The sequence below is a fragment of the Numida meleagris genome, chromosome 1, assembly GCF_002078875.1.
Source record: "Numida meleagris isolate 19003 breed g44 Domestic line chromosome 1, NumMel1.0, whole genome shotgun sequence".
NCBI lineage: Eukaryota > Metazoa > Chordata > Aves > Galliformes > Numididae > Numida > Numida meleagris.
Genome location: NC_034409.1, coordinates 172,533,160 through 172,559,969, shown reverse-complemented (window position 1 = coordinate 172,559,969; position 26,810 = coordinate 172,533,160). Strand labels below are relative to the sequence as shown.

General features: G+C 36.4%; 1 protein-coding gene across 5 annotated transcripts in view; it reads left to right on the top strand.

The window, feature by feature from the left end:
* FRY (FRY microtubule binding protein) overlaps positions 1–26,810 on the top strand; it is a 241,890-nt gene that overhangs the window by 143,044 nt on the left and 72,036 nt on the right. For all 5 annotated transcript variants that reach the window (XM_021378243.1, XM_021378227.1, XM_021378219.1 and 2 more), the window contains 15 exons: positions 604–690; positions 2,649–2,820; positions 4,512–4,644; positions 8,691–8,798; positions 13,080–13,335; positions 14,461–14,643; positions 15,507–15,593; positions 17,713–17,972; positions 18,301–18,490; positions 19,213–19,337; positions 19,521–19,578; positions 21,990–22,081; positions 22,277–22,449; positions 24,434–24,594; positions 25,401–25,511. In XM_021378243.1, the coding sequence (XP_021233918.1) occupies positions 604–690; positions 2,649–2,820; positions 4,512–4,644; positions 8,691–8,798; positions 13,080–13,335; positions 14,461–14,643; positions 15,507–15,593; positions 17,713–17,972; positions 18,301–18,490; positions 19,213–19,337; positions 19,521–19,578; positions 21,990–22,081; positions 22,277–22,449; positions 24,434–24,594; positions 25,401–25,511 (2,196 nt within the window). The remainder of the gene's footprint in view (positions 1–603; positions 691–2,648; positions 2,821–4,511; positions 4,645–8,690; positions 8,799–13,079; positions 13,336–14,460; positions 14,644–15,506; positions 15,594–17,712; positions 17,973–18,300; positions 18,491–19,212; positions 19,338–19,520; positions 19,579–21,989; positions 22,082–22,276; positions 22,450–24,433; positions 24,595–25,400; positions 25,512–26,810) is intronic.

Here is a 26,810-nt window from a genome sequence, read left to right as displayed (position 1 = left end):
TACTAAACTTGACAAAGAATTTGCTCTGCTTTGAAGAAGGTAAGTTAGAGGAAAAGCAGATTCAGCACATAGCTAACACATCCAGTTTTCATCAGTTCAATTGGGAATTGCTAAAATACACTAACATTCAGTTTCTTCTCTTTTATTACTTAAATTCAGAGAGCATTCGCATTGAGCAAAGCACTTAAGGAGACGCTTGAAGTTTCTGTACAGAAGTGAATACAACAGATGCTTAAAATCTTCCCTGAACTATGCCTTCTGTGAATAATCTGCTTTTATATAAAATACTTTTATAATTATAAAAAAATATTTTAAAATGCTTTTATATAAAGTACCATAATTACTGCAGTTTAAATGAAATAATTAAAAGCCTTGTTTCCAAAGTGGCTCATTTTGTATTTAAATGCTATAAATTTTGTCATTTGTCGATGTGCAGCAGTGATGAAGGCTTGGATCTGATGGTGTGTTCAGCATACTTCTAAAAATCTGTTTTTCCAAATGTTTAAATAAATCCTGATTGAACTGATTTTCAAGATTCTGTTGCCTTAAAATAAGTAGCAGACATAAGAAGTTTAATGATTTGCAATATTTTTACTATTTTAGGAACGTCTAGATTTTGCAATGAAAGAAATTATCTTTGATTTCCTTTGTGTTGGAAAACCTGCAAAAGCTTTCAGTCTCAACCCTGAGGTATGGCATGCATCTGCATTTTTTGTTTTAGTTTATATATATTACATTGCGATATGTTTGCTTTCTGCTTACATTCTAAGCGTGCTTTTGCTATTGTGCAGGCAAAAATCCTGCTGTTTCCAGGCAAAATCTTGAACTTGATTTACTGATAAAATAAAATTGCTTCTGTGGACTGATCTGTGAAATGCCACATCGTTTATTCCTGTCTTGTGCTTCCTCAGTGAAGATTACCAAGTGTGAAGTCATGCAAATGCGTAAAACAAAAGGGAAGAGAGAAATAAAACTATTGGCCACACTATTTCCTGATCACTCTGCTGATTATCTGTGTAATGCATTAAACTATTCTACTGTAAAAATAAATTTTCTTTAATGATTTCAACATTTCTCAAAACAGTGTTAGTGAAAAAGGGTATATGGTGCAAGAATTGTAGACGGTGACTGTGTACATCTCCATTGGTGTTAGTCATGCTCCTAGTGGTTTCCTTAGGGAAAACAATCAGACATTTGAAAAATGTAGAAAAAAAAATTGAACTACTTGATAAAATAGTGAAAAATTCTCTTGAAATTCATTTGCCTATATTTTTTTTAAAAAATTGTTGGAAAGTTAAAAATAAACACATGCAAGATAATAAGTATTTGTGTTCTTCACATAAAATGTGTCCAGATTAGATTAGATATTAGGTGGAAATTCTTTCCTCAGTGGGTGATAAGGCACTGGAACAGGTTGCCCAGAGAAGTTGCAGATGCCCCATCCCTGGAACTGTTCAGTGCCCTGGGCAGTCCGGTCTGGTGGGTGGTAACCCTGCCCACAGCAGGGAGTTGGAACTGGATGGGCTTTATGTTTCCTTACAACCCACACCATTTGAGAACGCTATGATTCTGATATTGATCCTGTACTGTTACACAGTCATATCTATTCACTAAAATGTTAAAATGAGTTATTTGCAAAAATCCTATTTGATACTAAAACAGATATTTTGAAATGTATGTTAAGCTTTCTACTATCAAAACCAGTAGCAAGAGAGCTCTACTTAGAGCACAGCCTTCATCTTTATTCAGCAGACTACAGAAGAATCGGAAAGAGCTCTTGAGCAGGCAGAGCCCGCCGAGGTTGGCATCAGACTCATCTGCAGTAGTCTGATCACTGCTGTGCTGCAGATAACATTGTACATGAGCACTGCATGAGGGAGAGCTTGTAGGGAATAGGCGCAGCATTTATTTGCACCAAGATATCTATGTATCAGAGGGACATAGACCTCATGAGATATCCACATCTGAAATGTTGCTGTTTATCAGCAACAATGTAAGTCCAAAGACAATGAAATAATAGGGCTAATTTTTGTTGTATGCAGACTTTAGTGTTTTAAGAGATTACCTATCATCTACATGAGTGCACTTCTGGAAGACTCTCATTAGGACCGCTTCTTTGGAATACATTCCTCAGAAATTAAAAACATTTGGTGTTTTAATCAATGCAGTATGAAGACTGCAAGTTTTCCTCTCAGCTCCCTGGAGACGTTCACTTCACTTAGCTTCATCTTCCTGATGTTTTGGTGCTGAGCTCCGTCCCAAACTTTTCACACAGTAGGGTCAGTCTTGGGCCCTTTTGAGATAGTTATTCAGCTTTGTTCATAATGACCATTTAGGACATTTGTGCTGAACTCTAAGTCCAGTTAGGATGTATTATTAAACTCCAGGTCAAATCTGTATTTTTTATCCTGATGATAAAATTATAATGTACAAATGAGAAGAACTGAAGTTTTGAGAGGGGAGAGCAACCATTCATAGTAAAGATATAAATTCATAATTCATTTCATAGCCATTTTTATGACATATGTCAGGCTATCTGATATGACCAGAATAATGAAAAAAAATAACAAGTGTGTAACAAAATTTCTAAGTGATTTAAGAATATGATTATTTGATTATGATACTCATTCATCTTCTGAACTTCACAGAGAATGAATATTGGTCTGAGAGCTTTCTTGGTAATTGCTGATAGCTTGCAGCAAAAAGATGGTGAACCTCCGATGCCAGTGACTGGAGCTGTCCTTCCCTCTGGTAATACTCTCAGAGTGAAGAAAACATATTTGAGCAAAACTCTTACAGAGGAGGAAGCAAAAATGATAGGTCAGTAAGAGAATGGAAGTTGCATATGAATGAATGTGAAAAAGTCTCTAGGATAATTTAATCGTGTTAAGAATACAATTGATTTCATTATTGTAAACATTTAATTTGTGTTCTAATGAAATATGTGGTTTAGTTTGTTAACTACAGGGGTTTTTTAATATATTTTTATGATGCAAAATTATTTTCAAGAAATGCTCTTATGTACCTAAATGGTGTCTAAGACACCAATCCTCTTTTTTTTAAAGATTAATGTTACAGATGATAGTTAAGAATTAGTTCTTTTAGTTCTAGCTATCTGTGTTTATTCATGGATATTCACCCTACTAGAGACAATGCCTGTGCTCTGAAAATGTACCAGCTTTAAAGTCCAGCAAAGATTTCTTTTGTGTATCCATTTTAATTGCTGTGCATATCTCACACCAAGGAAAACTTTTAAGAATGGCAGAAACTTTTAAATGTAAAACAAAGCTGAACTGAACTCCCAGGTTTAAAGTGTCCTGAGCTTCTATTGTAGTCAGTATGGAGAATCCCATGCCAAAGAGAACTCTTGTGTGTCCTGTGCTGAAGGTGTCTGGATTTACTAGCAGAAAAGGACATTTGGCTACTCACCATAGTACTCCATTAAGTCCCCAAATCTTTGTGAATGAAGCAGTCTACATATTTCCACAACACCAGCAACAAAGATGTACTCTACCGTTCCTAGACCATTACAGTATTCTCAGGAAAGTATAGAAACATAAGACTCATTGCTGTTGAAATGTACAACAGACATAGTATTTAGTGCTGTCATTGAGTCAGTTCATTTAGGTTACTCTTTGTGACAGTAAGGACTGCATATGATAATAAATGTTTGACCTGTTGATTTCTTCTATTTCGTTAGTAAATTCTTTACTATTTTATGATACAATATTCTGGTTTCCACATACAGCACGTAAGATTAAGCTAGATAGTTCCTGTGCTTTCTTTTGCATTCCACTGTGCCATTGAACTTTTGATTTTATCTGATCTGAAAATTGATGTAATTTGGAAGTTCTAAGATAACGTTGTCTTTATTAAACGGGAGAAGAATTGAATGGAGATAGCTGACTAAAAATATATTGTTCAGTGTTAATAATCTTAAATTTGATTAAGAACATTAAAATTTTAACATTTGATTAATATGGAAGAAGAGAGAATTGAAGTTTTATTTCTGAAGTATTTGATTTTTATCAACTCCTTCATGTCTCTATGTCTAATATTGTATTTCACATTAAATGGCATGACACTAATTTCCATACCAGGAAGTTTTAGGAGAGCTCATTCAGATTCCTTTTTTCTGTATGCTTGTCGTTTTTAAACCTTGTTACTAGATCTGATCTTTTGTCTCTGTTGTGAAAATCACAAAATATGGCAAACTGTACAATTTCATTTAGCTATGTACGGACATATTTTTGACAAGGTATTTTTCAATTTCTCCTCTGGGAAATAGATGTGTCTATATAACTCGGGCTATTTTTATGTACAGTAGCATTGTTTTTGGAGAGGGTAACATTCCATCTCTGAGTTAAGATATCTGTACTAATGGAGTATGCTGTATTACAAGTAAAACATTGTTCTTAACTCGTACAGCACAGCTTGACTGAGCAGCTGTCTTTTTCATAATATGCATATCTACAAATATCACAAATTATACAAAATGCATGTTATTGCAGGTATGTCACTATATTATTCTCAAGTAAGAAAAGCTGTGGACAACATTCTCAGACATCTTGACAAGGAAGTGGGGCGGTGCATGATGCTAACCAACGTACAGATGCTTAACAAAGAACCTGAAGACATGATCACGTGAGTGTTAAAGAACAGTAAATCCCATGAAATACTGAGATATCATTTTAGAACTTTTGCACTGTTTCTGTCTATCTTGAGTCATCAGAGAGTCATCAAGAAACAGGAACAGGTAGCTTATATACACTGAAAAACTGTTTATGACAAGTTGAGTGTACATCTCTGCATTTTACAGTGTTTGGAATTGAACTGACTCTATACAGCCAAAATCTCTGTATGTGTCTTAAGGATGTTTAGATGGTAGAATTTGCAAAGTCCATGGAAATCCTACCAACCTATGCATAGAACAGTTCTAGAGTATCTTTGCATCACTGAATTTCAAAATAAATGAAAAAAAATTGTGTAAATCCCTGCTAATACTAAACAGTCTTTCAAAATTCTCATTGCTGTGCGTACTTGTAAAGAAAATAAACTATTCCATAAAAACCCAAGTCACCTTTTCATAACAGTCATGAGTTTAAGAAGTATTCCACTGGAGCGGACTCAAACCAGTGTATGTCTCAGGCAGTGTTCAACAGCAGCTTTTTGCATTCCAATCTGAATTGAGTAATGAGAGACGTTTCCAGGAGAGAATTCTAGTGAGGTGGACTTCTAGGATGATGGATGACTGGCCAAATTCAACTATCAATTTACAGCTGATATAATCTCTATGTTTTAATGCCTTTCCTTTGCCCTTGCTTGTTGCTGTGATGATCAGATGAGATTTTAAACTTTTTATGTCCTTTGCTTTGTCGCAGTTTGTTTATATTAAAAGCCAACATTACTATCTGGTAATATTTCATATTTGTCTTATACTACCATGTAGTATATTGCTCGATTTTTTGCAGTCGGTTTTGATATTAATGTTGGGTGTCCAGGCATTTGGAAGGGGAGGAAAAGTGAATTTTTAATCTCACATTGTGTTTCCAGAAGATAATTAGCAAAACACTGAGCACTTAGATGAGAAGCGTACTTAATCTTAGCTGTAAATTTCCTTTCTGCAGTTTCTCAGCATCACTGAAGTACTGTTTATTTTTAGAATCGGTGAATAATTAGACTTGTGAGTTTTACTTTTCAGGAAGACTTCTGGTTTGGTAGCTACCTTTGCCAGAGACATTAAGTTTGGAAGGTTGGGGGGTCTAGATCTAGACATGCAAGTTCCTGTATTTCTGTGCTGTAACCAGAACAGCCTTACATCGAGATGAACTGTAATTTAATTAATATATGCAAGAGGAAGGAAAAACACACTATCTCACATTTTTTCCTGTTCTTCCATGGAAAAAAAATAAAATCGGAGGTCTTTGTTACCAGTCTTAATCTAAACTCATCTCAACTCCTCAGTAACTTCATTAACTGTTACTATCAACTTTTAAAATAGCCCTTTAAAAACTATGTTGTGCACAGTAACAGAAAAAGCCAATACATTGTTTTTATGTAATTGCTCATCATTTTGTTCACAGAACTTCGTGCTTCACCAGAATTAAGTACTTATTTTGAGTTCTTAGGGGTTTAATACATATGAACAACACTATAAACTGTATATCATCATGATATTTTTAATCATAAAACAAGGATCAGAGGCGAGTACCTAGGCAGTGAATAGTTGTAACGTTTTTAAGTATACCAGTTGCTGTGCTTTTATTTGGCAGTGTTAGACATGCCTCTGTTTAATGTCTGATCCATTCATGGTTGTTGTAGCAAATGCCACCATGAAGAGTTTTTCTGAAATCCTGAGGAGTTTTCTTTGCACCCTCCAGTGGGATATGAATTTCATTACTGGTTATAATTAGTTTCCAGTATTTAGTCAGAATAAAGCATCCATTTTCTAACATACAAACATGTTTTCACCAGTACTTCAAGGGTTTTGTTGGCAATACCTAGCTAAAATGCCCTACTGCTGGTATGGAAGCAGACTTCCAGCTGAGGACAGCTGCTGGTGTCTTCATCCAGAGCTTGTCCTGCTGGATCCTGAGCCAGCCAGAGATGAGCGCAGAGCCGTGTGAGAGCCTGCTTGCCAGGCGCTTTGCATGCTGTGCTGTGCTCAGATAAGATGGGAACTTGAGCCTCAAACTTGGATCTTCTCCTGCTAGACTTCTGAGCAGCTGATAAGCCACAGAACACCCACAGATTGTATATTTATAAATAATTACTGAGTTGCCCTCATAACCGTTTCCTCTCAGATTATTATTCTGCATACCTCTGTTTTAACTGCACAAACTGTTTACAATCTCTAGGGACTGATAATAACAAAACTCTGCAAAGTTCACTTTCCACTTCTAGTCAGCAAGAAAGACTCATTTGTTTTTGTGCAGATGAAATTACTGATAGCACTTTTGTTTTTTAAAACGATAATAATGCAGTATTTTGCAGTAGTGATTAGTGTAACTTATGTTTACATCAGTGACGACAGTTCAAAGAGATTTCTTTATAACCAAACTGTCTGATGGGATGTTGTATTTTACACTTCTTGAAGTCAGTTGCTGACACCTACTTCCAGGTTCTGTCCGTTAGGGTATGGAATACAGGTATCATAAAACAGAGATAACTCATTCATTGTGAAAATTGTTTCTCCGTATTGTACAATTTAAGTTAATCTATTAAAGACATATTACCATACCATTTTGTTAAGATAATACATATTCAAGCTGGTACGTATATAGGAATGTTAAGAGGAAGAATGGTATTCGAGTGGCACTACAAAACTGTCTTTAATCCTTGAGTTAAGTAAGCACTTCATGCCTTTTCTGTACCTATTATTTCAGTAAATAATCAGAGATACTCTATAAATCTTATTTTAGATTTGTGGGATAACACTGTCATCAGGCTTTCTCTGGGACTGAACTCAAAAGTTAGCTATCCAGATGCAATGTTCTCTTCTGGGTGGAAATAAAAGAGTAATGCACTAAGCAGCACATTGGACTGAAGAAAGAAAATTTGTTTACTCTGTGACTTCATTTCATCGTGGTCTTAAGTAATTTACCATGCTTCTTGGTGTCTCCCATTCTTTTCTAGTTTGATTGTAAACTTATTAACACATAAACAGTCTTTCTCTGAATGTTAGATTGCTCTTTTGATTCCTCCAAGGCATATTGAAGGTTAATACTGAATAATATTGTGGGAAAAACTGTACATTTTAAAATGCTATCATGCGCTAGTTAATTCCTATATACTATGTAGCCAAGTAATTGATCGGTGAGATAAAAAATGAGCATGAAAAATATTCTAGGGTCTGTCACAAGAACTTCTTTAATCTTCATTCTTAGAAAAAGTTATGAGAAACGAGTGAGGATTGCATCTGTCATGAAAATAATCAGCAGCTGAAACCTGAACTCCTTTTGGAAAAATGAAGGACTCTTAACCTAGTTTCTAGTTCATACTGAACTTTAAAGTGAACCACTTTCTCAGGCTGTTCAGGAACAGTTAAGCCATTTCAGAGATTAGAGCAGCCTTGGGGCGATTGTAACATGTTTTAGCTGATGGTGGTTGCTACGTAACTGCTATCTCTGCCAGGGATCAACAGAAACTCTCTGGCCTTACCTGCCTCTAAAGAGTGCTTCTCTCTCAGTGTAATAATGGATGCAGCGGGATTTCCACAGGTTCATGCCCTGTTGAGGGCAACAGTCTGGCTCTGCTGTTATTAGGCCTTCTTATGTATTTGCTATTTAGTTTATTCAGTTGATGGACTGTAGCTGCATTGGGGTGGGGAGCATCCCAGCTTTTTCCTCATTGCTTGCATCATGCAAAAGCTGATCTTAATGGAGGAGTCCTCCTATGTTGTAGCGCTATCTTGATATATCTGCCAGAGAGAAGCAAATGAGTCAGTAATAGTGTAATTTTCAAGTGCTGTGTAAATACGTTGTATCAATATTATGAATGAAAAATGTCAAAATCAAAATTTTTTATTCAAGGGTAGTTTCCTTGTTTCATTGTTAGTGATTCGCTTTCTGTGCTGGTATTCTTATGAGGCCTCTGGCACTCCGTTATTGTCCATCCCTTCTCTGCAAAACTTCAGGTGGATCCTTTTACACTGGTACTCGCTCAGTTAAAATTCTGTTTTAAATTTGCAGAGGTGAGAGAAAACCAAAAATTGATCTGTTCAGAACATGTGTTGCTGCTATTCCTCGGTTGCTTCCTGATGGAATGTCAAAACTTGAGTTGATCGACTTGCTGGCAAGGTAAGCTGTTCAATTATTAAACAACTGGTGAAGAGGAACAGAATGGAAAACTGTGCCACAGTGTGTGTAGTGCTTTCTCAGGCAAAACCATATCTATATAAAAATTAGTCTTTTGTTAACAGACAAGACACAGAAGTTCTAGCATCATTTTACAGGCATTGTGTTTACATTGTAGGCTCTTAATTTTATAAGAGAATAAATACATAATCTCAAACTCTTTATCATCAGTATGTAGGTTACAAGATACTTATTGTTTATTACTTTTTTTTTAACCCTCACAGCATGCTAATTAACGGAAAAGCAGGAACACTTTCTTTGTAGTGGAAAAACATGAAAATAAACATTTTGTTTTGGTTCATGATTCCCACCTATTTGATAAGACAGAATATTCTATATGTGATATGTTTCCAAATACTTTTTAATGGATAATGATAACTTTTATCAAAATAGAAGGCAGAAGGTAAAGTTTTAATTTCTTATCTTCCCTGCTTGGATTTATTCAGGTATTGAATTTATATAGGTATACTTTGCTTCACTGAAGAAGGTAGTGTAGAACACGTTTATGGTTATTTTTCAGGACATCAGAACAGTGACTTGCTGCAAATAATTATGAGAACAAGTGCTGGTCAGTACAGAAAGCTCTGGTACATTCCAGTTCTAGTATACAAGTCAAAGATTTCAGCATGTGCTTATAAGTAGATCTGGTGATAAATCAAGCCAGAAGACCCTAGCAACATATTGCTATCATGTAACTGTGGCAAAACAATTTTTTCCACTCTGTTCTTGCTTTTGAAATTGTTCAAATATCTGTGAGGAATGTCAGATGTGGGAGTCACAGGGTTATGTGCAAAAGCATTTTTTTGCACTCAGTGAACAGCCAACTCCCAGTGATGCACTAAAGCAATGAATCAATTAATTCTGCTAGTGGTAAAGAGCACAGACAGCCAAACAAGCCAAAATTGCAGCCAAGGGTAGGGGTGCTGTTCTCCGTGGCAGGCTTGATTTCCTTGTGTTTACATTGAATGCTATCAGCTATGTGTTGCTTCAAATCATTACATTATCAAATTATACAGATACCACATTAGATAGATAATGACATGAATCCCAACTGAGGAAAATGAAATAGGACATGTTTGCCTTTAATCCAGTATTTTAACCAGCTTTCTATCCTTACTAATGGTCTTAACTAAGCTGGTAAAAAACATACATCCATTCTGCTCTTTGACCACAGGGGATTGTTAAGATCAGACCTCAAAAATAACTTTTGTAGAATTAAGAAAGTATAGACACTGATGTGGATTTCTTCATAAATTAGTGCTTCTCTCCTGAAGTATCACAATTGTCAAAACAACCACTGGCTTTCTCCTTGTTCAAATCTCAAATTTTATGCAGAAAGGACCAGTTGTGATTCTTTAGCTACAGTCTGCGTTGTAAGCATTTGTTGGGCGATTTGCTGGGACATTGTAAGCAGTAGGTAGGTTTGGTAATCTTAGTCTTCAACTCTGTGAGGAAGCGAGAGATCAAGAGGAGCTGAGAACAGCATCTCCAGGACACATTTGGATGCAATTACATGTCCAGCCATTCTTCAGTAGGGGGACCTTTGGGAAGTTGTTCTCATCTCCTGTGTCTACTCACACTAAAGTATTTCTAAGCCATTGATACTGTTTTAAATCATATTCTCAAGTACAGGCAAGGAAACAGAATTTAGGCAGACATAAATGGATGCGTAATATGCTGGAATTTTTTTTTATCAGAATGCAGTCAACAGACAATTCATGGTCCAGGCAACATATAGCATGGTGTTGAAAGAACTGCGTAGGGTCTCAGTATTGTGGAATAGGATCTTTGGGTTACAGTAGATCACAAACTGAGCACAAAAAAGTAATGTTACTATGAAGAGGAAACCTTATTCCCTGGTGTAAGTAGAAATGTCTAAAAGACTTGGAAAAGTTATCCTCTAATCAGTGTCAAGGATGCCTGGTTTGAAGAACTGTGTCCAAGCTGATGTACAGCAGTTAAGAAGAGACTGACCAGAGGAAAACAGAAAATGGGTGGTTTAAAAAATACAAGCCATGCAGAAATGGTGAAAGAATTAGGTCTGTTTAGTCTACAATAGTGTGGACTGAGAATGGTCTACAGAAATACAGCTTCAAAGAAGGAAATAAACTGTTTAAGGAAGTAATACCTGACCTAATTTTAACATGAGTCTGCAGACTACCCCAGCAATAGAGCTGCTTCTGCATTCTCTGTACCATCCCTTGGGTCTGGATTGACTACTTTTCCCAGCTATGGAAAAATTAATTCCAGGAGATAAGTCTTTGCTGTTCTCTTGTCATAAATCTTATTACAATATTATTTCTTTTCTTAAGTCTGATGTGATTAGATTTTGAGACTAAATCAATACAAGAATAAAAGATTTTGAAAGATTTTAAATTTTTGGACAGAACCTGAGAATCTCTTTTGCAGGGGTTTTGTACAGGGCTTTGTTGTTTGGATGGAAGGCGGTTAAATATTTTCTTCTCACTAAAGATAAAATAACATATTAGGGTTAATGGGTTCTTTTGTTCACTGTTTGGTTTTAATTTTTCATCCTCACAACAGATGTGTCTTTTGGCAGTTTCCAGAAAGAATCTGTAACTCTACAGCTAGACTTTCTTCCAGGACAGCTGTATTAAAATTTCAGCAGCAGAGCAGATGTCAAGTATATGCTGTACCTTTTACCCCTTTTCTGCCCACTGGAACCATTCACTACAAATTCCAAAGCTAGGTTTTAAATTTATCAGACTCAAGTACAAACAAACTTTTACTTGCTTCCTGAAGCTACCTGTCATATGGTAGAAGTACAGAAATGTATTTTCATGGTCAGTTGAATTTCTTCTCATTAGATAGAGGGCAATGCCAATGCATAGTAACGTGGGTTAGATAGATGCACATCTTTTATATCCTCTTTTCCATTATTTGTGTCATTGTGGAAGTCATTTCCTGGATGGCTTAATCATTGTCTCAGGGGTCTTGCTTTTTTTTCAGTTTATGGTAATCCAAAGATGAGAAAGAAATGGTCCTTTCCTAGTACAGCAAAATAACGTGATTCCAAATTTATATAAAAAGGGACTGTTATGAAAGCCTGATAGTTATTTTTAGAGTCATATTCACAGGAGGTGAAGCTGTTTTTCTTTTACATAACTGAAATGTCCCCTGTGCAGCTGCAATGGACCGAATTTGTTCTGAGCTGCATCTCATCATTCCCTTTTAACTGACTGGAATTTGACTTCTCTCCATTTGGCTGGTGTCATTTTTTTTTTTTCTCCTAGATTTCTGTCCTTTTCTTTCCAATGCATCCTTATTTTCAGCTACTCTATTAAATGTAGATTAAGTACTTCAAAAATGAGTGCTGACACACTCCAGAAAATTATGGTCTCTTGGGTAGCAAAAAACAAAATATATCATAAAGGCAATGAAATTGCAAGACAGAGTGATCTGAATTTACTTTGTTCTGCCAAGCTACCAAAAGAGAAGTGGTTTGTCAACTTTTGTGTCAAAGTATATAGATTTTTTTGTGTTGAAAAAGAATGTCAACACAATGCAAATTTAGATGGAAATGAAATTTAGAAAATGGAATCTGAAATCTAAACTTTCAGAAGGACTTTCAGGGTGTCAGATGAGTTTTTCAAGGCATGGAATGTCCTTAGGCTGCTTTTCCTATTTCCCTATCCTAAGTTGATTAAAACATTAAGTAGTTTTGTAATGGAAATGCTCGTTTTTATTTCTTTTGAAGATTTGCTTTCCATAACTGGGATTTTATTCTTGGTTAAAAATTCATTTTAGCTGTTAGGCAACATAAAAGTGTTGTGATTCTTCTATTTTTAAATTAAAAGTGAGCAAATAGATAGATTATAAAATTAAGCGTTACTCTCTAAGCTTTTTGTTATCATAATGAAGTAGAAATGGTTCACGATTCTGTAAGTGAGAAAAGCAAAACTGTTCTTTGTTTGGGGAGAAAGCAGAGTTGCCAAATTGTATACTGTAAAGACATGCCTTTTAGGAGTTCAGCACTTCTTTTGAATCTATGAATATGTTCAGGTACTATTGTAGAAAGAATAACCGTGAAAACAGTCTGAGGGTGTTAATTGTGATCAGTAATAATAAAACCATGATAGCATCATTGCAATTTACATTGGCACGGGGAATTTTCTGTCAGTTTTAATTTACTGAGAAAGATGCTCATTACCACAATAAACGCTCCTTAGATTTTCATTACCTGAGATTTACTTTTGCTTATAGGCTGTCTATCCATATGGATGATGAACTTCGACACATAGCACAAAATTCTCTTCAGGGTCTGCTTGTTGACTTTGTTGACTGGAGGGAGGATGTACTCTTTGGTTTTACTAATTTTCTGCTACGTGAAGTGAATGATATGCATCATACTCTTCTTGATACTTCACTAAAGTTGCTGCTACAGTTGCTCACACAGTGGAAGCTTGTCATACACACTCCAGGAAAAGCTACTGAACAGGCAAAAGCCAGATCTTCAGAGGTATGAAATTAAGAGTTTTGTGTCCAAGCATTTATACTAATTTAAGGCAGAAACTATGTTCCCTCGTGTTTGTTTTGTGTGTGTGTGTGTGTTTTGCATTTACTCACCTGAGAAGAATTCACACCACATAAGATTTTTTAGGGTAATTAGTTCAGCAGTCTTTTGAGGACAGCTATTTCCTTGTGTAATGCAGCAGATGTTATTGTTGTTGAGCAACAGGAGAGAATGCATGTCAAACTGAAGTAAGCATGTCAGCGAAAGCACATCAAGTGAAATATGTCTATGTAGATGTTGCAGAAGAACATTTTCCCAGGACTGAAACTGATTGATAATGCTAGTGGGAATGCTGTGAAGAGTGAAGTGGATCTTCTTTTCCCATAGCCATTTCATTTGGTTAGTCCAAAAACATCAGGCAATATGATTGTTTCTTATAGCCTGCTATTTTCATGTGCTACTAACATCCCTGGGAACTGAGCAGCTTTCCTCCTGCTCCTTCCATCTGCACTGTCCCATAGAAATTTTCATTGTGAGAGATGATTTTCAGACTTCTGATCACCTTACGCAATCACTTAGGAAATTTTTTCTTTTGCGCAAGCATGATGTCTGCTTTATATTGCAGAGAATTATTATTCATAAGTAATAGTAGTTCAAAAATGTGAAAAAGAGAAAGCCTCTTGTACTTTTCAGTAAATATTATTGCATCTTACTAATAGGGTCCTCTTTGGTAAAAGGTTCTAGAGGCCACCTGTCTCTGTATAGGGCTGCCTGCTACAGTATCAGAGGACCTGAGGATCTTGCTGCCTGAAGTAGGCAAAAGTGTAAAATCTTGGCAGTGTGATTTAACCACTTTTAATAGAGGATGGAATAAAACAGATAGTTGAACTGCAGTTTATAAAGAGGGGTCTAGCCAAACAAATCAATGCTCATACATAGGCTTTGTGGAATAGGGCAAGTTAAAGCAACAAAACTCACTGGTTTGAGGGAATGCTTTCTGTATCCTGTTTAGCATTTACAAGGCCTCTGCATTTTGATTCTTTATGGGTCGTAGTTAAATAGAATATTTCTTGGAGGTCTAGTTTTCAAACACTATTGCTTCATTTTTTTTCCCCTTGCATTGTTCTACAGTTGATACCGAATGGATCCAGCCACAGGATACAGACTGAAAGAAGCCCGTATTCTAATGTACTGCATGCAGTTGAAGGATTTGCGCTGGTTCTGCTGTGTAGTTTCCAGGTTGCTACCCGTAAACTAGCTGTTCTAATTCTCAGAGAGATCCGTGCTTTATTCATGGCACTTGGCCAGGCAGAGGTATGATTTTTTTTTCTGGAACTTGGGGTTAGTGTTTTCCAAAGCTAAAGCTCAAAAGTGGTATTACTGCTGCTTTTAACAATTGCTAGAGTGCAGCAAGTATGTGCTTAGTTTATAAAAAAAAACCTTTTATATGAGCTTTCCATTTCTATTTACCTTAACATGGCAAACCTTCCTGTAGTTTGCAGGACATGTAGCCTGTACAAGAATTTGTTCAATCTGAAACTTGTACAGTAACTTAATATTTTCTCTTGACATGACGTGAATGTAAAACACTCTTTTTTTTGGCTGGATGGATCATTTTTGTATTGTCAGCATTACGTATTTGTATTGGAAATGAAACTCATTCCTTTGGCATACCATTTGATAAAAAATACAGCATAAGACACATGTAAGATTATTCACATACATTTTCCTTGTATAGTAAAGACCTCTGAGTCTTTTTTATGGATATAGAAGCATGGAGAGTCATGTGTTGGTGGTCACTGCTCAGCAAGCATCTAGATGCCTAAGAACACAAATACATGTGTTCATAGCAAAGGAATGCTCTAATGAACAGTAAGCTAATTTTTCAGTTTTTTGATACCAGCTCTCCAGAGTCATATGAGGTTTTCTGATACGTGCATTTGTTCAGTAAACAGTGAGCTATAGCCACAAGTTAACTTCATTTAGTACTGCAGCGTGAACTTGGTTCTGAGTTTAATGTGAAAAAGACAAAATGCATCCATCACTACCAAGGTATTTTTTTGCCATTTTAGATTCATGTCATAATTTTCAGGTGGTCTATTTCATGTACCAGAAAGATAGGAATGGAAAAAAATTGGTAAGGAAAGCAGCTAATATATGCTCTCTGTGTTATGCAGGATGATGACAGGCCTATGATTGATGTCATGGATCAATTAAGTTCTTCTATTCTTGAGAGTTTTATTCATGTGGCTGTTTCAGATTCAGTAAGTAGTACTTTACTGTTACTGCTAGTGGACATGGACATAACAAATATAAGACATGATATACTAAAAATACAGCTGCTAGGAATTAAAGAAATCACACGGTTTTAAGGCTCTACCCATCTACCCAAGAGCTCCAAAACTCCGTAATATCACAGGCATTGCTTGTGTCCTGCTTCTTGGAGAACCATTGAGAAAGTCCTATTTTCCGCACCATATAATGCTTAGCGTGGTTGGAACTCACTGCTCTCATCAGTCTTGAAGTTCAGAAAGGAATAAGTTGTAGCTCCCATGCATGCACGGAAGTGCTCCCATCTGCAAACCTGAGCACAAGCTCTAGAGCATTTCACAGGTAGGGTGAATCTGATTTTTGTTATGGGCTCTTGTGGGCTTATTGTATCTAACATGCTTTCCTGTGCTGTAAAGGGATGAAATCAGGCCATTGCGCAGCTGAAAACAGAAAAGGTGCAAAATCGGAAGCTGGACAAACACAAGCTATTCCAATTCTGTAAGCTAGGAGTTAGGAAATTCATCTGAAATAACAGCACCTGTTTGGGAGTGTTGCAGTTTCTATAGTTGAAGAGTTGAATCTTGTGCTTCAATTCTATGTATTAGTATTATAGCGAAGCACATGCGTTACCAGTGAACCTGGTTTCAGACAAGTACAATCTGGACTGGTAATTTAGTGATTATTTTTGTAACTCCGAATGGAGGACGCAGGCAGCTGTTCTATCCTATTTGAGATCTGATAAGTGATTAATAAGGATGCCAAAATAGATGTGTTGAAGTTTTCATTCCAACAGTGTTGTTTTCTTCAGAAAATACTAACTTACTCTACAGAAATGGTTTGTTGATACATTGAGAACCCTACTTGCCACTGAAGGAAGCAGGATTTAAAGTGGATTAAAACTGCATAAGTGCTTGCAAGGGAGGACTTGGGGATCCTGATGAACGAAAAGCTGGTCATGAGCCAGCAGCATGCTATTGCAGCCCAGAGGGCCAACTGTATCCTGAGCTACATCAAAAGAAGGGTGGCCAGCCGGTAAAGGGAGGGGATTGTCCCTGTCTGCCTTTGTAAAGCCTCAACTGGAGTATTGTGTCCAAGCCTGGGTCCCCCAGCATAGGAAGGATGCGAACACGTTAGAGGGGGTCCAGAGGAGGGCCAAGAAAATGCTCAGAGGGCTGGAGCACCTCTCTGTGAAGAAAGGTTGAGGGAGCTGGGCTTGTTTATCTTGGAGAAGGCCTCAGTGTGGCCTTCCAGTACATGAAGGGAGCTTAGAAGCAGGAGAGGGGGAGACTTTTTGCATGGTCTGATAGCGATAGGACAAAGGGGAATGGCTTTAAACTATAAGAGGGGAGATTTAAGTTAGATGTTGGGAAGACATTTTTTGCTCAGAGTGCGGTGAGGTTCTGAAACAGGTTGCCCAGAGAGGTTGTGGATGCTCCATCGCTAAAGGCATTCAAGCCCAGGTTGGATGGGGACCTGGGCAGCCTGAGCTGGTGAGTGGCAACCCTGCCTGTGGCAGGGGGGGTTGGACCTAGATCTTTAAGGTCCCTCCAACTTAAGCTATTCTGTGATTCTATGATGCGCACAAATTCAAATACCCTTCTGAATTCTGAAGAATATTTACTAATAGCATTGGTATTTATCAGACCATCATTGTGCGTAGGAGTCTTAATCATGGCCTGAGACCCTGTCTGGCTGTTCAGATGATGAACATAAGGACAGTCTATACCTATTATAGATTGCAGCCTAGTACAAGAGACAGTAGATGGGTAGAGACAGCAAGGAATAGAAAGTAACAGTGAGATTATATTGGTCAGCATACTAGGTAGTTTCTATAGAGCTTAAGGGTAAGATAGAGTAAGTTATTGTGCCTATCACAGTAAATAGAAGCTTTAAGGATAAGCCAGATGGGAAATAATTAGATAGATCTTATCAACTTGTAAAAAGCTCCCTCTGAGCTAGAAGCATTTGTGCTGACTAGAAGCATAAAAGTGTTCATCTAAAAAATCCTACAGAAGTTGTCCATGGAGCTGGAAAATAAAGACAAATACTGAGGGGGAACATGGCAGGGAATAAATTAATGTGGCCATGATTTTTTATTTTTTCTCTTCACAGACAACAATCCCTTTAACACACAGTGTGGATTTGCAGTGGCTCGTGGAGTGGAATGCAGTCTTAGTAAATAGCCATTACGATGTGAAAAGTCCTTCCCATGTCTGGATATTTGCACAGTCTGTTAAAGACCCATGGGTTCTCTGCCTCTTCAGTTTTCTTAGACAGGAGAATTTACCAAAACATTGTCCTACAGCTCTCAGCTATGCATGGCCCTATGCTTTCACAAGGCTACAGCTGATAATGCCTCTTGTGGATCCAAAGTAAGTGGCAATCTGTATGTAGCTTTCACTTTTATAGGTATGTGTGATTTTAGTATGAACTGTAGTAGTCTTGTATTTCAAAATTGGTATGTAAGACCTGCAGAGTTGCTGCCCAAACACTCAGTTTTGAGTTACATAATTGCAGCTTGTAATGTGGAGAACTCGAGTTTTCTATATTCGTTGATTTTTCCATATCTGATTTCCTGATGAGCAGTAAGTGATAGCTGCACAGTATGTTCTATTCCCTTGTAATATTTGTCAAGATATTGTGTACTTAAGACTGGGAACTGATTTTAATAATTTAAATTAATTCATTTTTAAATTCTAGTATTCCAGTCAACGCAAAGAAAACAAGTACAGCAAGCAGTGGAGACAACTATGTTACTTTGTGGCGAAACTATCTTATTCTCTGTTTTGGAGTAGCAAGGCCCAGTATTATGAGCCCAGGACACTTGCGTGCTTCAACACCGGAGATCATGGCTACCACTCCCGATGGAACAGTGAACTATGATAATAAGGTGATGCACCTTGTCTCAAGCAGATTATTTGGTATCTACGTGTGAAATAATGAAGGTGAAAATACATTCTGATGAAAGACATTTCACTTTGGTGTTGATCTATGCAAACTGGTTAAGGCGTGTAATTATTAAAACATAATGTTTAGCATGAGGTGACAAAAAATACTTGGCAAAAGCTTTGGCATTTTCAAAACATTACCTTTTTTTTCTGCATTCTGGGTGATGTGTATTCAAAGGATAGACATTCTGTATGAAATGTGTTAAAGCTAAATTTAGCTTGTCATTTCCTTTTTTACTTGTAGAGGACTCCAGTAAATTTATAACATTATAAAGACATAAGGTAAATTCCTGAATACACATAGTATGCCTGCTGGACATGAAGGAATATTGAAATATTGTTTCACATAGTAGCTCCTGAGAGGAGCAATAGCACTATAAATGGAGTTACTGGAATAGTTTAATAAAATAACAAATTCAGTAAATTGCTATAATCTGAATGAAGGTAAAGGGATTTCTCAAATCTATTGATTTGCTAGGCCTTATTGAGATGACTGTGGTACAGTAGACATTCAGTTGGGCTGGTGGATTAATATCCATAATAGCAAAATCATTTCAACATGTTTTTAACTACATATTGATTCTTAGTACTACCTTCTTTAACATATTTACTCAGTATTCGCATCCTGGCTATGAAGTGTCAATCATTTCTTAATATATTTTAGGCTATTGGAACTCCATCCGTTGGAGTCTTACTAAAGCAGCTAGTGCCTTTGATGAGACTTGAAAGCATAGAAATAACAGAATCACTCGTATTAGGATTTGGAAGAACAAACTCCCTTGTTTTCAGGTACTTTCCCGTTTCTTACATTCTCAGTTTTTTACTTCTGATTCAAATGTGTTACTTATGTTGTAATATTTGTTGTAATTTTTTTTTTTGGAAATCAGACATCAGGTTATATGTAACCAATAAAATGTTTATGCTTGTCAGAGAAGACTGGATTGTATTTACCTTTTTTTTTTCTTAATTTAGGGAATTAGTAGAAGAACTTCACCCACTGATGAAAGAAGCCCTAGAAAGAAGACCAGAGGTCAGTTGAAGAAATTAAATGTAGCGGTTTGTTTGAACTGCAAAATGAATTTAAAAGTAGTATTTTTTTTTTGTCCTTGAAAAACAAAGATCTTCAGTTAAGCTCTGTTTGCAGGAAACATTAGCTATATATAAGAATACAGCTTAAATAATTGCCTTGAAGCTTAGTTCAATTTAAATTTGATCAGTGATACAGAATGTACAGGCATAAGCCCCAGAAGGCACCAAGCCACCATACACAGTCCTCCCATCCTGCCCGGCTGCTTTTGCTCTGCCATGCTTCCCTTCATTCACTATCTCAAGGTCATGCTACAAGAGCACTGCTTTGGCTGTAGCATAGCCCTCATGTTACAGCACGCAGTTTGTAGAAAAGTAGCAGTGTGCCAGAGAAGTATTGCATAGGTCCTGCTAGGCAACATGGGCATAGACAGACTTCTTGGGGTCTTCTGGAGCAGTGTGAATATGAGGCCATCTGTACCACTTGCCTCTGGGGCCATGAGCGGTTCTTCCCTCTGTTTAGCGGTATAGACATAGCCATTAGTCCATGCAGATCTGCTGAATACAGAAAGCAGTGTATTGATACTGCTCAGCCCAGACTAGTTCGCCTGGTTCTCCAGCAATTTCAAACTGTGTATTCACAGCACTGTTCTCCACGGCAATTTCATTAGATTATCCTCATGGTAACTTGACATGTTATTCCTGTCTGCCAAGTCATGGTCTTTGGTTCAGAAGCCACACAGAGAATAGTGAACAGAAAGAACATAAGTCATGAACAGGCAGAGGATCTCAGCTGTACCCAATGTGGTAACAACAACAAAAAAATCACTCTGCAGGAATTTCGTTCATGTTAAGTTTTATGTGAACTGTTCTTAATAACTCTGTGTCTGGCAGAACATCAACTACCATTTCCACTCTGCGTGGAAATTTCAATAAGAGATAGATATATGAGAAGAAGAGACCACAGTATGAATTGCCATCTTTCTCCTGATATGAATTGGGCCACCTTCTAGTAAGCACTGCCACTGGTAAACCCAGGAGTGATTGAATGGGTCTGGTAGCAGTAGAGAACACATCAGGCTTCCATGTGAGTAGGCAGCTATCCAGCACACCAGAAATAACTTTCTTGAACAGACATATGCCGCAGAAAGAGGAGCCAAGAATTTTACGGATAAACCAGTATGGGTGGTACACAAGATCTCCCATCCAGGCACTGGCACTGAGTTTGTCAAGGGTCAGTGTTACAGCATCAGCTCTGATACTGGTGCAGGAGACAGCTGTGCTTGTTCAATACCACATTACAAAAAAAAAGACATTTTTCTCTCTACATGTGCTTCCCAGAACCCTTAAAGTATAAAAGGAGCAAACCAGGCCTTTAAGTAGGACAAATCAAATGGCATAGTGATTTGAATAAAACCTTTGGCTAAACTGCTGCTGACTGCCAATCCTGAGTCAGAATAGCAGGGACAGTGTCACTTTCTTTTCCCAAACATCTGCTACTGGCCATCGGCAAGGCCAGAGTATGAGGTGAGATAAGCCTTTGATCTTATTCAGTATTGCTATTCATAAATGTGAAGAGGAAAATCTGAGCTTTCTCTGAGCTTTTCTTGTCCTAGCAGCAAATTTCTTTGAGGGCAGATGCAGCTTTTTGACCTTCTCAAGTTTTTTCCTTAGTGAGGATGCAAGATAGAGGGAAACAAGTCATTTTAGCCCTTCAGCAAAGTCCTTAATAGCTTTCAAGGCAAAACAGAAGACAGAAAAGACAGCTTTCTAAAAGATATTAAGGTACAGTGAATGAGTTAACAACAGTACTGTTCTACTGGAAGAGCATGTTAACTGTGTACAACCATTGCAGCCAGCATATCCAAAAGCAGTGTACAGGAGTCTTGTCTGCAAGGAGCTAACCTGAATATGAGTGATAATGTAGCTGCAGCATTACCAAGTTCAAGAATGGGTAACCAGTAAAATATTTTTCTGAGGTTAGGGTATCTGATCTTTCACTTTACAATGTGTCTAGTGCACAAAGCAGATGGTGTAAAGCTAACACGAATATCCATGCTATCTGATGATAGCATGGGAACCTTGAATATTAATGATTTTTTTATCCAGTATTTCATGATTTCATTTCCATGTGTTCACTGAGAACTAAGGCAGCAATTAACAGTTTGTTCAAGAATAGTTGTAAAGACAAAACTTCGATGATATTTAGTTCTATGTTGATGTATAAGTACACTGTCACTATAAAGTATGCACAAGCAGTCAAGCTCCATCATGAAGAAAATGCTTGAACCAAATCTTTTTGATCTCCACTGTGCAGACAGTTAATAGTTTTTCATGTATACACTTCTGCATATATACATGTTTTTCATGTATACACTTCTGCATATAAAAATGACTTTTTTTTTTAACTCCAAGAACAAGAAACGTCGGGAACGCCGAGATCTGCTAAGACTACAGTTACTGCGAATTTTTGAACTACTTGCTGATGCTGGTGTTATAAGTGATAGGTAGGACTATCATTTATCTTAAATACTGCTCTTTAAGTGAAATAATATTCTGTGTTTGCAACACTTGAGTTCATGTCAATATATTCTTTGAAGAATTGTGCAATGGATAGGGAAGGATTTTATGTGTTTCTTTAAGGGGCTACAGTATGTTTACACTGTTACTCTATTTTAATAAACAACTTTTCTTTGTGCTAGTACAAATGGAGCCTTAGAAAGAGATACATTAGCCCTTGGAGCCTTGTTCTTAGAGTATGTTGATCTGACTCGCATGCTTCTGGAGGCTGAAAATGATAAAGAAGTTGAAATCCTTAAGGATATGAGAGCACATTTCAGTGCAATGATTGCCAACTTGATTCAGTGTGTTCCAGGTATGGTGCTGAATTGTCTTTATGCATTATGAAATTGCATTTAATGTATCTATTGCAAAATTCATTTATTTTTTCTTCTTTTCTGTTTGCTACTGTTTCTATTGCAAAATTCATTTATTTTTTCTTCTTTTCTGTTTGCTACTGTTTGTTAATTGTCGTATTGCAAATGTGAAGGGAAATGTGGACCAGAAGTTCAAATGTCTGTCATGAGTCAGATCAAAAAACAGTGAGGCATGACAAAGCTTGCGGTAGTCATACATAAGAACCTTCTCTTTAAAATCCTGGCTAAGAAATTGTCTGTGACCTTCTGAGACTCTTTAACATAAGGCCTTATCTGCCTCCCCCTGACTTTATTGCCACTCTTTATAAACTCAGACAGGCCTTTTAAAACAGAGGTAGAAGCAGAAAATGTATGCTATTAAATGTAGAGGAAATCCTGCCCAACGTATTTTTACCATGCTATCTGACTGTAGTTGTGTATCAAAGATTTCTGATGGATTGCATGTGTTTTATAAATGAAAAGATCAGAAGTGTAATGTAATTCAATTAGCAAAAAAATACAAGAAAGAGCCTACTTATAAACGTCCATGTAATTACTGAAAGGTAGTGTATGGAACTTACTCAGCCTGTGTATGTCTACAATCTCCAGTTCATATATGACAAGACATAACAGCATTTGTCACAATGAATGCAAAGGAATTTAAAGGAATGCAGTAAGAGATAAAATAATAAACAAATGCTTTAATGCCAGTTTCAAGTATGCAAATGTTGTATAGTTGCATTCAGATAAAATACACAAAAAATGTACAGTAGCTGAACAAGAGAGGAAAAACAGTGGCATTCCTTCTCTTCTCATTTAAGTAAAAATTCCCCTTTGAGCTGAGTAGCATCAAGTTTTTAGCTGCTGCTAACAAATGAAATACTGAATTTCTTTCCTTTATTCCTTTTTCAGTTACACTCATTTTAAATGCAGAATTTCTTTAGCAGTTGCCAATATTAGTAACCACGAGTAATTGTGAAGGTCTTCTTTGCATTTATTCTCTTATCCTACAAGGCATCTGACAAAACAAAGGACTGCATGTTTTATGAATTGTACATGGTTTAACTGTATGTTTTGAGAAAATGCAATAATAACGGATGCATTTCAGTAATTCAGTATGTAATTCTATGAAGAGATACCATTTTCCATTAATATGACAGCTTTAAAATATGCCAATAACTACTGAAGCCGTAACGTGTAACTGCTAGCAAACAAATGTCTATTGTGTTATCATCTATCATCTTTAGTCATTGTTCATATTGATTTGCGTTAGTATTGTCTAGCTAGACACTGTCTAGCTTCCAGCATGGTTTCTAGGTGAAAAATAATTGCCAAATAGCATTTCCTATTCTCATATACATTCGTACACTTTGTCCGTTGTGTTTTGCTTAGTGGGACTACAGCTGTTCTCTAAAACATGTTCTTACCGTGCTTTAAACCCTTCATGGTTAAGAATTCATCATTTTTCATTTGCTCAAGCAGTTCAGCTCTTCAGGAATCATACCATGTTTTTGTCATAAATAAACTAGTACCAAGTTTCTTCTATTTCTTGTCCCTATCACTGTCTTAGAATAAGACAAACATATTGTTTGAGCTTGCATTCTCAGAATTGGAAGAAAATGAGTAAAAAGTTGCCACTAAATGAATGAAAGAGACCTGGAAAGACTGATTCTGAAATTAGTTTCTTGTGTGGTGTTTCTGAAGGCAGGTGGACATGTTAGTGTAAATATACATACATTCAGAATTGAAGATTCTTAGAAATAGGATGTATCTAATTCACTGTTAGATTTTTAAAAGGAGCTTACATACTTTGGAGTAAATGTATGCTGAACATTACAGAAAAACTCCATTTGCAGAAGTTTGAAATTCATGTTGTCATCTCTGCCACGTGAATGTTTATTTAAAATTAACAAATCGTAACTATTTCTGTTTCTGTTCACTTAGTTCACCACAGGAGATTTCTTTTCCCTCAGCAGAGCTTGAGACATCACCTTTTCATCTTATTCAGCCAGTGGGCAGGACCTTTCAGTATTATGTTCACACCCCTGGACCGTTACAGTGATAGAAATCATCAGATTACAAGATACCAATATTGTGCATTAAAGGTATTAAAGTTCCACTGTCAAAATCCATAATAGCAATTTTCCAACCAAAATACAAGTAATTGCAGGGTTTATTTCCTTCTATTTAACAGTATTTTGAATTGTCATACTTGACGCTTACTTTTATATTGGTATGTGTATATACAGTGGAATCATTGAATTTAACAGTATTGCATTGTTTTCTTTCTAGACACTTTTCAAGGCTAATTATTTTGAAAATCAGAATGCGTTTTAAGATTTTATTTAACTTCACTATTCATTAAGAGGTTATCAGATTAAATGGGTGGATTAGACTCTGAAATTAAATCTATCATTTCAGTATCACATGCGCATTTCAGGACTGTCGCATTTTCCTGCAACATTACATGCTTGTAATACTGAAATAGTTTTTCAGCAAAAACTGTTGCAACTCTCCTACATAAGTAAGCTGGGAAAATTACATAATCTGCATCAATTGGTGTAAAACAACTTTAATTTTTGCAGAAATATTCTATCAAAACATCCATATATATAATTGTTTTTGTAGCTTGATTTATGAAGACTGGGTAAAATGACAAAATGTATCATGAAGAATGGGGAAACTGTGCTATTGTATTCCTTCCAAAATGTTTAAACTCAACATTATCTTAAAATCCATCAGCATCTATAGTAATTCTATCAACAGCAACTGTGTGACCATTTCACTACGCAGTTCCCTCAAAAGAAAAAACAAATGGCATCCTTATTAGCCTGGTTCTGGTCTGAAATAATTCTGAAAGGTTTATTCACGTCACTCTTTTTGTGTAACTTAAGTTCCTTGCTTTTTTTAGGCCATGTCAGCAGTGCTCTGCTGTGGACCAGTATTTGACAATGTCGGTCTTTCCCCTGATGGTTATCTATACAAGTGGCTTGATAACATTCTGGCTTGTCAAGATTTACGTGTAAGTACTGACCAAAATGCAACACTGATGAATAATTTTAATCTCTGTACTATGTGAGTAAAGAATCTATGACTGTTAGAACTATGTTTGTATGAATTCTATTTTGAGCAGTAAACACTAGTTTCATGCAGTGTTCTAATAAAAATATGCAGTTAATTTAAAAAGTATTTTAACAGAAAATATTATTGCTTAGCATATAAAATACGTAAGTAATAACATAAAAAATTGCCTTGTGGCTCATTGCTGCTTGCAGCATAAACTTAAGTTTTTCATCTGCTGATAAATGTTAAAAATGGCATGAGCTCAAAAATATTTGTATTTCTATTCGGAGTACTTCCACCCACTCGCTTCAAGTTTCTGTGGAATAAGAATGTAAAATCCCTTCCTGCTCAGTGACATAGATGTTGGTGAAACATATCTGAGTGAAAGTGAGTTGGTAGATCTTACAAAGAAATCAAGGGGATAAATGATTCTAGAGAGGAAAGAAAGATTTATTTTTTAAAGAACGTGTAGTAGATTATGCTTGCCATTTTCTCATCTGTTTTTGTGAAGATGAGTTTCTCTGTTGACCTTGTAACTATCCAATGATATTTCAATTTTTATAGCTGATTAGGTCATCTCTTTGAATAAGACTATAAATAAAAGGAGTAGATTAGTGACTTACATTAAGTGGAGAGAGAGAATTATGATCTTTCCCTTTGTGGCATCTCGGCCTTTGTCCCACTGTTGTACCTAAAAGCTTTGTACCAAAAAAGATAATGCGTACCAGCATAAAAAAAAGGAGGCAGCAAAGCCTGAAAGCTAGGTGACGTATGCTGTGGAAATGATAATTGATTAGAAAAAAAAGTGGAACAAATTAGAAAAATTAAGACAAATTAGAAGTAGGTAGTAATAACTACTGAGAGAATCTTTACTAAATTGGATAAAACGATTTAGAAATGCTGGTAGGGATGGAGCTATAAAGATTTATACAAGTGATATATATAACTGAAATTGTTACGAATGTGGAACACCCAGCAGAAGAGAAAAGATTTACTCTTCCTCATTTCATGTTTTCATTATCATCAATAAATATTACATTACCACGTCTAATTGTACACTATTATATACACATAAAGTAACTGGAGGGAAAACAGAGCGGTTTTTTTACATTTCCTCTTGAAATGCAGAATTTGGATATGATAGGTGAAATCTGTTTCCACTAAGCTAGTCACTGTAGTTCAGGACTGTAACTAAATTGCATTGACTGTACAGGCAGCTCAGATTTGCATGAGGAGGATCCTACTCAATCTGTTAACA